The following is a 17,992-nucleotide window of genomic DNA, read 5'->3' as shown; positions in this document are numbered from 1 at the left end:
TTTCCCGCTTTTAGTAGAGTTTCGGCCTTTGGGCCGTGGTGTCGACAACCATGAAACGCAGCGTTTTCTATTAATCCATAGGATAAAAGTAAATTGGATTTAATAGGAGGCCATGTCTCTTTACCTGACACGTTTCATGCTGATGTGGTTTGTTTCCATGTTGTACACACTTGACATGTGTCATGTTAACAGTACTTCTATTTTACTTTTAAAAAAAAATACCGAGAGTTTAGGCTCTCTTTTTTTTTATTTACCTTAGTTTTTTTTTAAATCATAATTTAGATCCTATTTATAAGTTAATAAAACTTTACGTGGCGCCAAAAAAAAAAATCAATGTAAAAATTGAGTTATTTATAAAATAATCATTATATTTCATTTAATAATTAAAAAATTATTGTTGGAATAAAAAAAAATTATAAACACAGAGATTTACAGACACCCATTTTACCCTCTAGACGATGCCTGACATCCTACTCTCTTTTGTCTTTCCCTTCCTAATGTCACTTCCTCGCGTTCATCGTAATATAATTCACATGTCTTCCTTACAATAATAGTAAAACAAATATAGTAAGATGTGATGCTTGAACCACCTAATGTCTTATGCGGAAAAAAATATCCTTGTTAAATATAATAATAATTATTTCTAAATACCTTTTACTTTTAAATAAAAAAGAATTATAATTAAACATGGTGATATTAAATGATATTAATTACTACTATTAATACATATTATAGTTGTTATTAGCAATTACAAGCTTCTATTTGGCTATTAAATGGAAGAATAATTGTATAGATATTAATATAATTAGTAATTGTGATATATAATTTAATTACTATTAATATTAGATCTGTTTTCTATACTACATGCAGGGCTAGATCTAAAGTAAGTTACAATAACGATTTACAACGGGGGGAAAACAAGTTCTAAAGTCCAAGAGATGTTTCTTCCCATCAACCTTTGGAAACAATATTTTCAATTTAGGCAACTCAAAAATAGATACCATAAACAAACATATCTCCTAATATGATTAAAAATATATATATAAATTACATGTAAAAAAAAAAGATTCCAAGCAAATTACAATATCACATCTACAATAAAAAAAAATCCATTCCATGGAGCATTTAACAATAAATGCTTGTAATAGATGATACATGGATAGTATTTGTATGGTAACAGTTGTTTTTTAAAGTATATTTTACTTAAAATATATTAAAATAATATTTTTTTTATTTTTTAAAATTTATTTTTCACACCAACACATAAAAAACAATCCATAAACATCAAAAAATTAATTTAAAGCAAAACAAATTCATTTAAAAAAAACACAACATGGCCACAAAGACAAATATAACAAAAAAAAAAATGAATCAAGACATAGCTACTAGTCAAAATATTTATTACCCTATCAAAGCTACCATTCATACAACCATTTATCACTAATCTAGCACCTTGAGAATATGTTGTGGTTGTTGGATCTATTTGGTCCTCTCTTTTTTCAACACAAATATATCATTAATATGCACCAATTGTTATTTGTTACTTTAACTATTACAAACACACTTTAACAAAGATATGAACAAAGATGATAAGTAATTTATAACTTTGTCATAAGTATTTTTTGAAAGATATTAGAGCATTTTTCAATGTCTTTTATTTGATAATTTTTTTACACAAAATACAAGTTATTCCTTTGAGGGTTGTATGGCTACCTAAATAATAAATTTTTATAATGATTGAAATTTTATATGGCTATCTAAATTGATAAATTTATCGACATACATCAATTATATATAGAAGAGATACCATAAAGTTCTTTTTTTTTAAAGTCTTTGTATGTTAACATGGGATTACTTCCATCATAGCCATAAGATCTAAAAGGAAATATAAGCTATTTTTCATATTCACACCAAGAATTTCAACTTTTTTTATACATTCAAAATTTTAAGAAAATCATGCTATAAAACTAATTAGAAGCAATTGTTGGAAATAAATAATTTATATCATTTCCTATTTGCACGTAAAATCAAAAGGTCTAAACTTTTTTATAGCTTTGAAGGAACAAACCTAGCATTCCCTTATCCAAGTTAACTTATTGTAATAATTATCTTTTTATTAAAAGTTTATCCTTTTTAATATGTGATAACTTGTTAATATAGACTTAAACCCTTAAAAAGTAATAAACTACTATGTAACCAAATACAGAAATAAACTAAAAATATTAATTTTTGTTGGTATATTCTAAAATGAAACTTACTTGTTTTTTCTTTTCTATCTTAGCCTTGATGTAAGAACAGGTTACCACTTTGTTAATTCCAATACTTGTTCCAATACCGGTCTATGTTGACACTTTTTTATTTGTAATAAGAGAATTGTTAGATATTATTTTTTTATCTATAAAAAAAAATAATAGTAGTAATTGTTAGGACACAAATGAATAAATCAAGTGTTTAACATATCATTACCAAAGACTAATATTAATAGCATGTATAAGATATGCAACCCTCTCTAAGGCATCATCGATAGCCAACTGAAAATTTAAGAAGGAATATTAATTTATAATTCAATAAAACGTCATCCTGATAATCTATCCATAAAAAAGATGGCTTTTCAAATAAATTTACAAATAAAAATAATGAGTAGTTAGATTACACTCTTTAAGTAAATGCAAAGGAGACCATATTGTTGAATCAGTTTCCAGGGTTTTTCTACCAACTTTTCGTTGTAAACTAAAAGATTAGGTGTTTAAATGCATTTTTTTTAATAATTTGACAAATATTAAAAACAAAAACTAAGCTAAGTAGTTTTATAGACCATCAATAACCTAGAAGCCAAGTTAACGCCCCCTCACCTAGCAAGCTTAACCTCTCAAGTAAGTATAATTATATACACACAAGAATCTAGAAAATATAAAGAAGCAATTTAAAAGAGAACCAACAATAAAAACACTTCCAACCAATAACAACACGAACACACAATCATTTTTTTTAATAAATCACATAAATAATCTAAACAAAAAAAAAGATGTCATAATCAAAGTTTACTAAATTTAATTACAAATATATCTTATTAATAGTATACATTATTAAACTAACTAACTAACTATATATATATATATAGAGAGAGAGAGAGAGAACAATTATTATAAAGAAACATTCACAATAATTAACATGAGACAATTTATTTGTGAAAATATAGGTATTACATAAAATGGACCACACCTAAAATCAAGTATAGTTATAATTGTTTAAGCCAACTTTATAATACTAAGATTGGCTAAACCCTATTTAGTCATTTCAGAATTTAAAAATGAACTAACACGCTCGATAAGGTATGAGTTTGAAGTATCATAAGTATTTTCTTAGAAAATCAACGAATCTGATAAATATTCTTTGTGCTTTGTGAGTAGACATATACACACATATAACCCCTTAAGTGGATGCTTAATTTAAGTTTTTTTTTTCTCTTCTTTATCATAGAGTTTACTTTAGTTCTTATTTTTACTTTTAAAATTTAATAAAATATAAAAATAAAAATAAATATAAATATTAAACTAATAATGAATGATAAACATTTAAAATTTAATAAAATATAAAAATAAAAATAAATATTAAACTAATAATGAATGATAAACATTTATATTTTCCTTCATTTCTTAAAATTAAATTGGATGTTTAACATGGTTTCAAGTTGAATAAATTCCACAAGTGAATTGATGAATAACAAAAAAAGGTTTCTAAGAATTTTTAAAATAAATAAAAGTATTAAAAATATTAAAAACATTAGAAGAGAAAAAAGGTACAATTTTAACATATTTTGGTGAAAAAAAATTATGAAAATGACATAGGTTAGAAAAGTATTTATAAAATAATACAATCACATTTTTGAATATTGGTTTTATACAAAACTATTATTAAGAATATCATTTGTTTAGTCACAAGCCAAAATGCATGTTTTATGCAAATTAATCAACATGTATAAAAATCAACTCAAAACTTTATGAAGATTTAATGGTCTAAATATAAGATTCGAGATCCAAGGGCCAAGACAAAAAGGATATAAGTTGATATGGTAAAAGAGAGAAATGGAGAAGAAAAGGAAGGGAAAGAAAGAAAGGGTCACCAAGGACATATTAGGGTTTTGTTTTTGATATATCTAATATCATTCAAAAGATCTCAACGAGATGATTCTAACAAAATATTGAAAAACCACTAAATAAAGTCATAATTTATCCTAATTTATCCCCAAACAAATCCTTAACCAATTATAATCTTGTTTTGTGGTTTATCAAAGTATGGTTAGAATAGTCTCTTCGATATCTCTTTAATAGTATTGGGCATGTCGAGAACGAAGCCCTGGTATGTCCTTAGTGACCCATTCTTTCTTTTCGTTATTTATTCTTCTATTTATCTCTTCTACCCCCTTCAGATTATCTTTTATCTTTTTTTGGTCATTGGATCTTCATAAAATTTCAGGTGGATTTTTGTACATGTTAATTAATTTGCATTAGACCTGCATTTGAGGTTATGATTAAACCCAGAAATGGTTTTGTACAAAACCAATATTTAGAAACGCTATTGAGAAATAACATCAATTATAAAAGTATTATAGAAATAGCATAGTTTGAACATAACTGCTATTGGGAAAATGATTGTTTCAATATTCATGTCTCTTTTAAATTAATTAACATATATAAAAGTCAACCTAAAATTCTATGAAGATCTAATGGCCAAGAAAAAAAAGAGGAGATGAGTTGATATGACATTAAAAGGAAAGAAAAAAGGAAAAAAGAATAGGTCATCGAGGACATATCGAGACTTCATTTTCAATACACTCGGTATTGTTATAAAGATCTTGACAAGACGATTATAATCACACCTTGAAAAACTAGCAAACAAGGTTATAATTGGTTTAGAGTTTTGTTTATGGTGAATTTATGGTTAATTATGATCTCGTTTGATGATTTTTCAATGTGTAGTTAGAATCGTCTTATAGACATCTTTATAATGGTATTATGTATGTTAAAACAGATCCTTAGTGTGTCCTTAATAACTCATTCCTTCTTTATCTTTTTTCTTTTTTCTCCCTTACCATATCACCTTATTTCTTCTCTCTTTCTTGGTCATTGGATATTGAATCTTATCTTCTAGCCATTAGATTTTCTTAAAATTTTAGGATGACTTTTGTTTGGGTTAATTAAATTGTAAAAGACATGTATTTTGAAACATAACTAAACAACTAGCGGTTGTGTATAAAATAAATATTTAGAAATATGGTTATATTCAAGTTATGCTATTTATAAAAAAAAAAATTTAAACTATGTCATTCTCCTAAAATTTTTACTAAACTATGTCATTTTTCAAAAAAAAAAAGCTAAAATAAACATCAAATTATTTATTGATCTACATCTCATTCAAATCTATCTAATGTACAATTCACTTGAAAAAATCTACATTTTTTGACAACTTGATGCTTCACAACTATACACACTCTTTGTGGTAAAACTCATCTCTAATGATGATGGGGTAGGAAAGATGTGTCAATGATTATAATAAGAATATTTATAGTCCATATGCCATAAAAGGATCCCTCATCATTATTGGAATCCCAATCTTTATTTGTTTCCTTGTCTTTGTTTAAATTCTATCCATATATGCTCACTTTTTCTTATCTTCCTCCTTTATCTAATGTCAAAGATTATTGAAAACGATAATAAGAAAAATGATAGGGAATTCAAATTATAATATTTATAGTGATATTCAAATTGAATTATAATGTATCAATGTGTGTGTATCTTATGTTTACTTTAAAAAACATGATTAAAAGGGCTAGAAGCAGGGTAATAACCCAATATACCTAAGATTAGCAAAATGTTAAGCCCAGATGGCATAGTTCTAGCTTTCTTCAAAGTCCAACACTATTGAGTTTAGTTATACACTGAGCCCACATACATGTGGGTCTAACAAATTAGTAAACCCAACACTATCTAATACCCTTAGGTTCAGTTAAATGCTAAGCCCAAATATATATGGATCTTATAAGATACCAAATTGAGTTCAACTACACAATAAGCCCAGGTATATATGAATCCAGTAAGTTGCTAGACCAATCACCCTTGAGCTTAAAATCATTCCATATCCAAATATATATGGAGTTGATACTATTTTTAGGGTTTTTTTCACAAAGATTTGTTTGTTTTTTCTTATGTCTTTTAATATAAATATTAAAAGTCAATAATGATTATCTTCTTACATCCCTAAGTGTACAAAAATCTCATAAAGGCCTAACATATTTCCATCACACATTAATATTATATAAGAAATATTTATTTCTTGTTAATATTGTGTATAAGATATTTATCCCTTCTTAATGCTATTAGGAGGAGATGACATTCTAACCTCTCTATTCAAGCAACATGACAAAGTTCAGAGACTAAAAATATCATTTGAACCACTTAAATAAATGGTGCACACTTTTCTTATTCTCTAGATATTCATACTCTTATTTTTAGACCATTTATCATATATAACTAAGAACAAACATTCTTGTTCTTAAGAATTTAAATCTCATTCTCTTATTTATTGAAATCCCTTATCAAATATCATTAACTTTATCATTAGAGGGTCATTAAATCCCAAAAAAAAACTAACTTGCAAATATCAAGTCTTCTATCACTAATTATCTATTTCTTGAATTTTTGAGAAGGAAATATTTATGTAAAATGTGATTATCGTTGATCCAAACACTTAAAAAACTCTTATTCATGAGGATATTGGATTTTCAAACATCATCAATTAGTGTTATCTGGGAGAAACTAATCAAAAAGTTATCAACTATTCTTTCTAAACTTGTTTTTGACATTCCTAATTACTATTAATGATAGACAATCAAGATACCCCTAGGATGAGATATGTCATAGACTTCCTTATTGTTGTTGGCGCCTGTTACATTAGAGTTTCAATAACTCATCAATCAGGTGCAAGCTTTTAGCCAAGCCGTGTTGGCATTCTAAGGGCAATATCAAGTATTATCACCTCCAACAAGTTATAGCATATGAGGTAGCTCTTTTAGTCCTCACCTTTAAACCACAAGCAGTCCCCTCTTCCAGAAGACAACTATATTATCCAAATGAGATAAAGCAAAATGACTTGGAAAGATTTCCACCTTAATGATCTCCCAATCTCTATAAAGCTTGTTCTTGTAGATATGAAGCTCTTTTAATTAATGATCATTCTAAAAGTGATCCTTCTAATCATGTGAGATTAAAGTTAGCTATCAATCCTATTATTCTATGACATAATCATCTAGCTCCTCAAAACCTATTCAATAAAATTTAAGAAGAAGTATGGAAGATAAATACATCCAAAATAAAGTCTACAGTCATCTTAAGATAAAATAATCACATTTATCTATGCAAGTCTTGCTTAGCCTCATCCCTAAGGAGTATAACTCCACCAATATGATTTTTGGATAATTATAATGGTTTTATGGAACTATGAGAACATATCTAAAATATAAGTAGAAACCTTGAGTTGGTCAACTAAGATGATAATCTTGTTTGTAAGACCCTTTTCATAACCTTAAAAGGTTAACACGAGCTTAGAATAACTTGAAGCCATGCTCTATCACGAGTTTTTATGACCTTTATGTTAAACTTGTGTCAATATTTAGCATTGTTATACCTTCTAATACTCAATTAGAAAAGGAGTCCACTAAGACATATTTGAAGAGGTTCAATAAAGAAATGCTTAAAATAGAGAAATTAATTCAACTAGTAGCTTTAGAGGCTTTGATAAATGGATTGAATAAAAATTTTCTACTAAAACAAAATCTTATTGAAGGTGAAATAAGTCATGAAAAGTTATATATGGGTGAAATAAGTCAGTATATTAAAGTATGTGCCATTCCGTTTCTACTAAAAGATTGAGGATAAAAAAATCCTTTTGAATATAATTACTCTCCCAACAGACATAATAATTCCAAGAAATGCCATAAAAGGCTAGTAAATGATCACATATTACATCTCAAAAAGACACATGATTCTCTTGAATATCACCCTTATAGAAGTCTTTACAACCATAATAAGAAAAAGACTTTGTTTGTTATCCATCTCTTATGGTGTTACCTCTATACACACATACTTTCAAGAAGTTTGAGTTATTATATAAGGATAAAAAATATGACATAAAAGATCATTTCATTCTAAAGAAAGAAATTGAGAGGCTGATAAACAAGGGTTATCTAAACCAGTTTGTTAAAGAACATACCCATATAAAATGTGACAGAGAAGAGCCTAACCTACTTAGTCAACCATCTTAAGTACCTATATGAGACTAATATGATTCTAGGGTGCACTTCAGCTAAGAGAGATATTTCTAATGGCAAGAGAAAATATAAAAAACATATCCTCATAATAACTCATTAACAAACCCATAACTTAACTCTATAAGATGATGCTGGTAGATGATAGGAGTTAAGTTAATATCCTATCTAGGGATGTGATGTCCTAGATAGGGATAGATCCCTCAATGATGACTTTTGTAAAAAACCTTTTTAATTAGAATTAAAGGGTCATGACTAATAAAGGGTGTTTTCGAGATCTTAATCATAATAGACATTTACCTTAAGTGTCTTAACAATCAACAAAATTTTATGGATAATCATGGTTTTGGCCTACAACACTATAATAAAAAGACCTCTCTTTCACATAATCAATATAGTCATAATCATACATTATTTAATCTTAAAATTACCTGCTTATAAAAGGGTGATTATCATGAGAAAAAACCAAAAGGCCTCAAGGCATTGTGCCTTTGTATATCTGAAAGGTAAGAGGACTTTGGTCTTAGACCACTAAAGATTAGGAGAGGGTGAAGGTTAGAATTGAAACCTCATAGCAATTGATAAAAGTATCTTTAAAGCAAAATAAAGGGGTCATCATTAAGACAAGTTTCACCTTGGAACCACCTCAATAAAAACTATTGACAGACTTTCTTCTTACCCGTTAGATTAATTTTCTTTCAACATTTCATATATACCATGAATAAGTTCAAAGATAGCTTCTTATAAATTTCAAGTTAATCTAAATTTTCTTCTTATCCTCTCTCTCTCTCTCTATATATATATATATATATATATATATATATATATAGAAACTTTGGGGGGGAGATAACAAATAATAATTGTAGAAATGGATAAATTGTTAACTACTAGATTTATTCACAAGTTCATGTGTCTAAATTGGCTGGGTACTATGATAATAGTAAAGAAAAACACTAAAAAATAAAGGATATATGTGGACTTCGCTAACCTAAACAATGTCTATTTAAAGGGTAGTTTTTTTTCTCCCAAAGATTGATAAATTTCTGGACTTTAAAGTTGGTTTTAAGTTCTTAAAATATGTTTATGTTAATTCAAGGTGCCATCAAATCCCTATACATCTAAAAGATAAAGAAGAACCTTTTGCTACAGGGCAATGCTCTTTGACTTGAAAAATACAAGGGCTATTTACCAGCAGATGATTAATAAATTATTCAAATACCAAATTAGAAGAAACTTAAAAGCTTATATGGATGACATGTTGGTGAAAAACATGACTTTTGAACAATATTTGAAAGATCTAGAATAGGTTTTTTATTTTATTTTAGAAAAATGTCATATGGAGCTTAATCTTTTCAAGTATGTGTTTGCCATTATAAAAGAAATATTTTTAGGTTTTCTAGTAAATAGCAAAGGAATAGAACTCATTCTAAGAAGATTTAAGCAATACTAGACATGACTCATCTTTACTCATCTTTAAAAGACAAAAATGTTTAACGCCTTACTAGGAGACTAGCCACCTTAATAGATTTATATCCAAACTAAGAAAATACAACCTATCATTTTTCAAGATCTTAAAGAATATCACCGATTTTAAATGGACATCAAAGTGCTAGAAAGCTTTTGAAGAGCTTAAAGCTTATCTTTTCTCTTATATGATCTTGTCGCAACCATGAGAAACTGAGAGCATGTTTCTTTATCTTAAAGTTTCTAACCAAATCGTTAATTTTGTATTGGTAAAAAAAAGGGAAGGCATGCAATGCCGAATCAATTATTCTTGTTGAACTCTTAATGATGCTGAAATAGGATACTTAAAAGTGAAAAAGATGGCCCTAACTTTAGTGAGAACCTCTAGAAAACTAAAATCATAATTCCAAGCTGATTAAGTTATAGTATTAACATAGTAGCCTTTATGATAAACTCTCCATAAACTATACATGTTTCGATAGTTAAAGATGTGATCGACTGAGTTATAGGAATATAGACTCTTATATCAGCCAAGATTAGCTATTAAAGAGCAAACCTTAATAGACCTCATAATAGAATACTCTCTTAAGAATGACATCTAAGATAAGCATTTTTAATGTCTGAATAATCAATCCCTTTAAGAGAAACTATAATCCCTCTTCACAGTCCATAGAATTGATCTTGCTTTGGGAATTATATGTAGATGGATCTTTTAATTTTGAAGGAACTGATGTTGTAGTGGTACTTATGACCTCCATGAATATGGAATTTGATTTGAATTTTAGCTACCAATAATGTATTAGAGTACGAAGTTATCCTAGAAAAATTAGACCTGATAGAATCCTTAGAGGTTTTCTCTCTCCATTTCCATAATGACTTCCAGCTGATAGTAAGACAATGCCAATGAATATTTAAAACCAGAGATCTTTAATGAAATACTCGCTGAAAGTTTAAGAACAACTCTTTAGAAAATATAAAGGCATAAAAATCTCAATTGACTTTATTCCAAGAGAAGAGAATAGAAGGGTAGATCTTTTATCTAAACTAGCGAGCTCCTATTCAGTTAAACTCCTTTTAGAGATATGTATTAAAATATTAAAAAAAAATATGTATTTGTGTTTGCTTAAAAACCCATGATTAAAAAGGCCACAAATAAGGTAATAGCCCAGTATACCTAGGCTTGATAAAATGCCAAACCCATATGACATGAGTCTAACTTGCTTTTTAGGTTCAAAACCTTTAAGTTTAATAAGTATTAAGCCTAAAGATATATGGGTCTCTAAGATGCCATGCCCAATACTCTTGGGTTTAGCTACCTATTAAGCTCAAGAACATATGGGTTTGAAGAGGTGCACACCCAACATCATTGGGTTCAGCGACATGCTGAGCCCAAGTACATATGAATTTGATAAGATGCTATACCCAATACCCTTGGGTTTAGCTATGTGCTAAAACTAAGTATAGTTGGTCTATGAGATGCTAAACCTAACACCCTTGGATTCAGCTACCTACTGAGTTTAAGTATATGTGGGTCTAAAGAGATACCAAACTTAACATTCTTGAGTTCAACTGTACGTTCAGCCCATGTATATATGAGTTTGGCAAGCTGTCAAATCCATCATCCTTAATTTAGGTATCATTCCAAGTTCAAATACATATGAGGTTGATAATCTTTTTGGGTTATATTATTCTTACATCTTTTAACATAAAATGTTAAAAGTTAAGAATGATTAACTATTTACATTTTTAGGTGTATAAAAGTCTTCAAAGGGTTTATTATATTTCCATCAATATTAATATTGTGTGAGAAATATTTGTTCCTCATTAATATTATTTAGAGGAAATGATGTTTCAACCAATCCATTGAAAGAATATGATAAAGTTCAGAGGCTATATATATCATCTGAACCACCCAGGTAAATGTTTCATATTTTTTTTATTTTCTAAGTATTCATATTCATTTGTAATATAAAACTAATAACAAACACTCTTGTTTTTATAATTTAAAACTGATTCTCTCATTTATTGCAATCCTTTATCAAAAGTCACCGAGTTTATTAATATAGGGTCTCTAAATCCTACAAAAAATGATTGTTTTATAGATATCAAGTCTTTTATCACTAATCATCAATTTCATGAATTATGGAGAAAGAAATATCGACGTGAATGTGTGATCATTCTTTATCTAAACACAAAAAAAAACCCTTATTATTGAACATATTAGATTTTAAATCATAATCAAATTATAACTTATAAGGAAATAAAGATGACTTTCATGGTTCCTATATATATATATATATATATATATATTCAAATGCCTAGGTATAATAAAAGGATTTTTTTAAGATACAAGATAAAAAGGTAATCTACAATACAAAAAAAAAAAAGACTACGGTTTTAGGTTTCTTAAAGGCAATCAAGTCAATATTTTTGGATTTTTTATAATTTTTTATCCTTTTTTGTTTTAAAAATTCAAGTTTTTATTTTTTCATCCTCTGTTTAGTTTCTGGGTTTTATTCAACTTGCTCAAGCTCCACTCATCCGGCTGACCATCATCAAATCTTTGCAAACAACTTTTTGGATGGAGGATTCTAATTGTAAGCAAAAATGATAGCAGAGGGACGTAACAGATTTAATTAACTGTAGGGGGACTCGATTGATGAAATCTACATAGTATACGGAGGGTACTTATAGTTTACTTTGGCCCTGTATACTTGGCATTTACAAGTTCACTTTCCACTGGGAAAAACAGGACTCCGCAGAGTAGCTCAATTATTAACAAATTTGTCTACGTTGTGAAGACAAATTTGAAGGATCTAGTGACCGTTTGAATTTCGAATTCAAAACTTTAAACCTTAGTCGACAGAGAGCCTGTGACTTTCCATCCAAAACCATCTACTCAAATCGGCCAAGCCCCATTAAAATAAAAAATCTCCATCCCCGTGGCGGAATCTCGTTTGTCAGTGACACTTAAAACAAGACCCAAAAACACGATAACACATACAGTGGTCCCTACAAAACTACGCTCCCAACGAATACCGAGCCCGAATCAACGGTCAGGATCTCTCTGCAATTCAAATCAAGCCCTTCCCCGCCCCAATAGTAAGAAACAAATATTAAACAGTAAAAGTAAAACCTCTCCTTCTGCGCGAATAAGAGAAGCAGAGCCCTTTTGCTTTCTTTCAAAAAATCCAAGATTGTTTTGTTTCCATTTAAAACTCTCTCCATTACCATAAATCCTCTCTCTGTTTCTTCTTTACTAAAATTGAAGAGAAAGAGAGAGAGGGGGGTTGAAAATGTCGACGCAGACACGCCGTTCGTCGTTTTCCTCTTCAACGTCGTCGTCTCTTGCAAAAAGACACGCGTCTTCTTCATCGACAGAGCATGTAGGCAAGGCCACGGCGGTTGCGCCTCATTTGGCCAAGAAACGAGCCCCTCTTGGTGACATTACGAATCAAAAGAATGTGACTCAAAAAGGATCAAGAACCTTAATTCCATCATCTACTTTGGTGGGTTGTTCCTCTTTTTTTTTTTTAATTCTTGTTTTCGTTTCTTTTCTCTTTCTAAATTATGAGAAAGATTTAATTGGTTTTCTGTATCATTTTCTTCTGGGTATTTCTTGTTGCATGCGGACTTTCTTGGGTCTTTTGTTATTTATTCTTGTTAGCCCAGCAAGGTTTTGATTATTTTTAGGGTTTGTTTATTGCAATTTATTAAAAAAAGAAGAAGATAGTAAATGCAAAAAGAATGCATAATTATTTGTTAACAAGAAAAAGAGAGAATAATCTGCTTGCTTTTGGGTGCATTAAAGATATCCAATTAAGTCACTGTTTGGATAGTTGGTAACATAAGATTCTGATGATCAGAATCTTGACAAAAACTGCTTCTGTGTTATGATCCGTATAGAGTGCAGTTTTATCGTCAGTGTTGAAATTAATGCTTTTTGGCATACTTAGAAACTGCATTATAATCTGATTTTGATAATGTTATCCTCAAGGTTGCATGATCAAAGCATTACTAACTATGAAAGTTTTGATCCCTTGATGACTCTGATTTTCCTGATAAAGCAGCATTTCGTTGAGTCACCATGGACACTGGATTTATGATTAACTTCTCAAGTTCAAATTAACTCCCTCTATTGTGATGTTCAGTTTAAGTTTGTGAGTTTGTTCTAGTATTCAGAGAATTAGTTGATCCTAACTGAATTTCATAAATGCAGGCACCATTCTCAAATAAATTTGCCAAGGTGAAGAAGGGAACTCCTGCTTCTAATAGCAGTACTTTACCTGCATCCTTAAATGCGAAATCAAGCGCTGTTGGTGTTTGTAAGGTGATCTCTGTCTCAACAAGAGGCGAAAGTGTCCCTCCTGTTGCTGCAGTTTCTGTTCCATGCAGCATTGATGTTTCTCCAAGTAAATCTGATGATCTTTCAATTTCTTTGGATGAATCAATGTCCACCTGTGATTCTTTTAAGAGCCCCGAGGTTGAATATATAGATAACAATGAAATAATAGCAATTGATTCTATCAATAAGAAGACCTTGAGCAATCTGTACATCTCAGATCATTTGGAAACTGCAGGTTTTTAACTTTTTTCACTCTCATTTATGTTGTCTATATCATATCTTAATAAGTGTTGTTTTATTTTCTAGACTTCCTAATCTAGTTTGTATATGCGCGCAGAAAATGCATGCATCAGAGATACTCGTACTGATATGGAAACAGATGATAAAATTGTTAATGTTGATGACAATTACCAGGATCCGCAACTTTGTGCAACCATTGCCTGTGATATTTACAAGCATTTGCGTGCATCTGAGGTAGAGTATTCAAGCTTAAGTGCCAATTATGAGTCTCCTTTGTAGTACACAGTTGTACCTGCTTGTGGCATTGCTAAATGAGTTACTTTCTTCCTTGTATAATCTGTCATCCTCTTCAAGTTTTGTTTTGATCTTGGTATGTGCAATGCATTTCCAGAGTGCTACCTGTACGTGCCTGGACTTATCGTTATTCTTTTCTTTATTGAATTTCATGGGATTTTAGATGAAGAAAAGACCCTCCACAGACTTCATGGAAAGAATTCAGAAAGACATAAATGCCAGCATGCGTGCAATACTGGTTGATTGGCTTGTGGAGGTAAAATCATTGAATTGCATTACATATTTGTAAACTTGCAACGTGATATGAAGAATGATCAATTTTTGTAACCATTCTTTAGATTGATAGATGGGTTATGGGAATACAAATACTTCTTCTGATGGACTATGAGTAATCAAATGCTGAACTTGTGATTCAAAATGTAGGTAGCTGAAGAGTACAGGCTTGTACCAGATACCCTGTATTTGACCGTGAACTACATCGATCGATATCTGTCTGGAAATGTGATGAACAGGCAACGACTGCAGCTGCTTGGTATTGCCTGCATGATGGTTGCTGCGTAAGAAAGAGTTTTCTGCGATGTCTTTGTTTGTTCTATCAATGGCACCTCTTTTTTCTTATAAAATTTTTACTATCTCATGAATTAACAAGGAAGATGATGATATTGCCAGGAAATACGAGGAAATATGTGCGCCCCAGGTGGAAGAGTTTTGCTACATTACCGATAACACATATTTCAGGGATGAGGTATTGTTCTTGTTGTCCATATGCCCAAGTGCATTTGACAGATAATTCTGCCACTATACTTTTTTTCCCTAACCTGCACAAGCATTAAGTATTTTAAATGGCTGCAGGTTCTGGAAATGGAATCAACTGTTTTGAACTACTTGAAGTTTGAAATGACAGCCCCAACAGCTAAATGTTTTTTGAGGTAATGACCAACTTATGGTTATCAACTCCTATCTATTATTCCTGTATGCTATACTGTTTTCATGACTTGTCATCCATGCATGTAGGCGATTTGTTCGTGCTGCTCAAGGAATCAATGAGGTATCTATTTTTGTTCTGCTGGCCATGGAATTGTTGATTTTTATAACATCTATCACCTCCATCCCTAAAATCTTTGGTTTATTTTGGTTGTTCTGTACGTGGCATCATTTGCTAGGTTCCATCAATGCAGTTGGAATGCTTGGCCAACTACATTGCAGAATTATCTCTTTTGGAATATACTATGCTTTGCTATGCTCCGTCGCTGGTAGCTGCCTCTGCCATTTTCCTGGCCAAATATATACTTCTTCCTTCAAAGAGACCGTGGGTACGTGTTAAAAAATAATGAAACTTCTAGTTTATGGGGTTTTTGAACTCGTAATCATACCTGATACTTCATTTCTTCTGGAACAGAATTCCACATTGCAACATTACACACTTTACGAGCCTGTTGAATTGTGTCACTGTGTAAAGGATCTCTATCGCCTGTGTTGTGGAAGCCATAATTCTACTTTACCCGCAATCAGGGAGAAATACAGTCAGCATAAGGTGAGCAAGATTCTCATTTTGTCCCAGTTTCTCTCTCTCTCTCTCTGCATAGCATGAACAGAGGAATGCTCTGAAGTGCGTCCTAATCTTATCTTTGTTTATTACTTCTGTCGCAGTACAAATTTGTAGCAAAGAAGTACTGCCCACCTTCCATACCCGAGGAATTCTTCCAGAACCTAAGCTGCTAGACTGCTGTCTTACTCTTCCAATGCTGTGTTGGATTAACTTCAATTGAATCAACTGCTTTTAGAGGCTCTTCCCATTCCATGCAATTCAATCCATAGGCAACACTTTATCATTATTAACTGTAAAACGTAGAGGTCAGTAGTTTTTTAGCTTGTCTAGAGTTTTTGCTGAGTCTACTCTTTCGGCAAGGATCAACTTTCATATAATCCTGTATGATATGATATCTTTAGTTCTTGTTAATGAATTCATAGCCATATTTTAGCACAACTATTTACCGTTAGAAAATTTGTTTAAAACCATTAGGCTCTATTTAAGATTAACATTAAATTAAAAGTGGGGTTTAGTCATCTTTAGGATCGGCAATTATTTATAACAAAATTTGTAAGTGAATTAAATTATTTATAATAAAATTTCTAAACATTAATATAATTAAAATAAATTGTAAGTAAATGAAAAATTGATATCGAAGAAAAAAACTTTTTATTCTATATATATAAAAAACTTTTTATTCTATATAAAAAAAATGATATTTTCTTTTTATTTTATATACGATAGGAAGTTGAAGAGTTAAAAATAAGTCTCACGTTACATGTTTGCTTTCTCAGCTAAACCTTAATTTATTTTTTTGGTCAATTTATAATTGACATGGATTTGAATTTGTTATGAAATAATTTTTTGGCTCATAAAATTTATGTTTTATTACCTTGTCTAGTATATAATAAAATTTGTAAGTGAATTAAATTATTTATAATAAAATTTCTAAATATTAATATAATTAAAATAAATTGTAAGTGAATAAAAAATTGATATTGAAGAATTATTACATGGTATGGTTTTGTGAAATCAAAAACTTTTTATTCTATATAAAAAAAGAATGAGATTTTCTTTTTATTTTATATATAATAGGAAGTTGAAGAATTAAAAATAAGTTTTAGGTTACATGTTTGCTTTCTTAGCTAGATCTTAATCTGTTTTTTTTTTTTAGTTGGTTTATGGTTTAGAGTTTATACTCAATATTTTTTAAAGTTTTCTTGAGATTTTATCCATGCTATAAGATTTACATTTTTCATATTCATTTTTAAGTTTTGGGACTAAGCCAAGATTACTTGAATTTTTCATATACTTAGAATTTATATGACATGATTTACCATACTAAATATTCACAGAAGCAAGAATTTTTTTTCTTTCAATATTGAGCTTAAACATATATATATTGATTAAACTTAATAACTCGTTTAAAATGATCTTGTTAAAAAAATATTCAGAAATTAAATTCTTGTGAATTTAAGGAGCATGTAACATATAATTGAGAGTGACTTCTTTTCCAAATGTAAATCTAATAAGAACATCTCCAACCTCTACTATATTAGAAAAGTGTGAATCATTAAATATGATCTTATCTTTTCTCATTCAAGTAGTATTAAGTTTTGAAAAAGGTTTTGTTATAAAAGACAAGTCTAGTAGCTCTAAAATCAATTCACCATTCCTCTAAGCCTTTAAGAATATTAATATCGGGAATCATAGATATAAATAGCTTTACAATAACATTAACTTGCGCAAAATGCCCATGTTTTTAGAAATGACAAGTCCTAGCATTATGCCTAAG

The 17,992-nt window shown here is 29.7% G+C and overlaps 1 protein-coding gene across 1 annotated transcript; it reads left to right on the top strand.

Annotated features, from left to right (window-relative positions):
- The first annotated feature begins 12,944 nt into the window (after window positions 1–12,944).
- LOC105110173 (cyclin-A1-1-like) lies at window positions 12,945–16,656 on the top strand. Its single transcript, XM_011005118.1, has 11 exons — window positions 12,945–13,296; window positions 14,007–14,367; window positions 14,470–14,606; window positions 14,830–14,922; window positions 15,090–15,223; window positions 15,336–15,411; window positions 15,519–15,595; window positions 15,681–15,714; window positions 15,830–15,979; window positions 16,066–16,200; window positions 16,317–16,656. The coding sequence occupies exons 1-11, from the start codon at window positions 13,084–13,086 to the stop codon at window positions 16,386–16,388; spliced, it is 1,482 nt and encodes a 493-aa protein (XP_011003420.1). The 5' UTR covers window positions 12,945–13,083; the 3' UTR covers window positions 16,389–16,656.
- Window positions 16,657–17,992: the final 1,336 nt, after the last annotated feature.

This window comes from Populus euphratica, unplaced genomic scaffold (genome assembly GCF_000495115.2).
Source record: "Populus euphratica unplaced genomic scaffold, PopEup_1.0 scaffold445.1, whole genome shotgun sequence".
Taxonomy (NCBI): domain Eukaryota; kingdom Viridiplantae; phylum Streptophyta; class Magnoliopsida; order Malpighiales; family Salicaceae; genus Populus; species Populus euphratica.
This window is presented reverse-complemented; position numbering and strand designations above follow the sequence as displayed.

What these genes read in the sequence shown, in the direction of transcription:
- LOC105110173 (XM_011005118.1), top strand. Translation starts at nt 13,084, where the DNA reads ATGTCGACGCAGACACGCCGTTCGTCGTTTTCCTCTTCAACGTCGTCG. An exon ending in TAATTCCATCATCTACTTTG is followed by an intron (nt 13,297 to 14,006) that starts GTGGGTTGTTCC and finishes TCATAAATGCAG; the next exon opens with GCACCATTCTCAAATAAATT. An exon ending in TGGTTGATTGGCTTGTGGAG is followed by an intron (nt 14,923 to 15,089) that starts GTAAAATCATTG and finishes TTCAAAATGTAG; the next exon opens with GTAGCTGAAGAGTACAGGCT.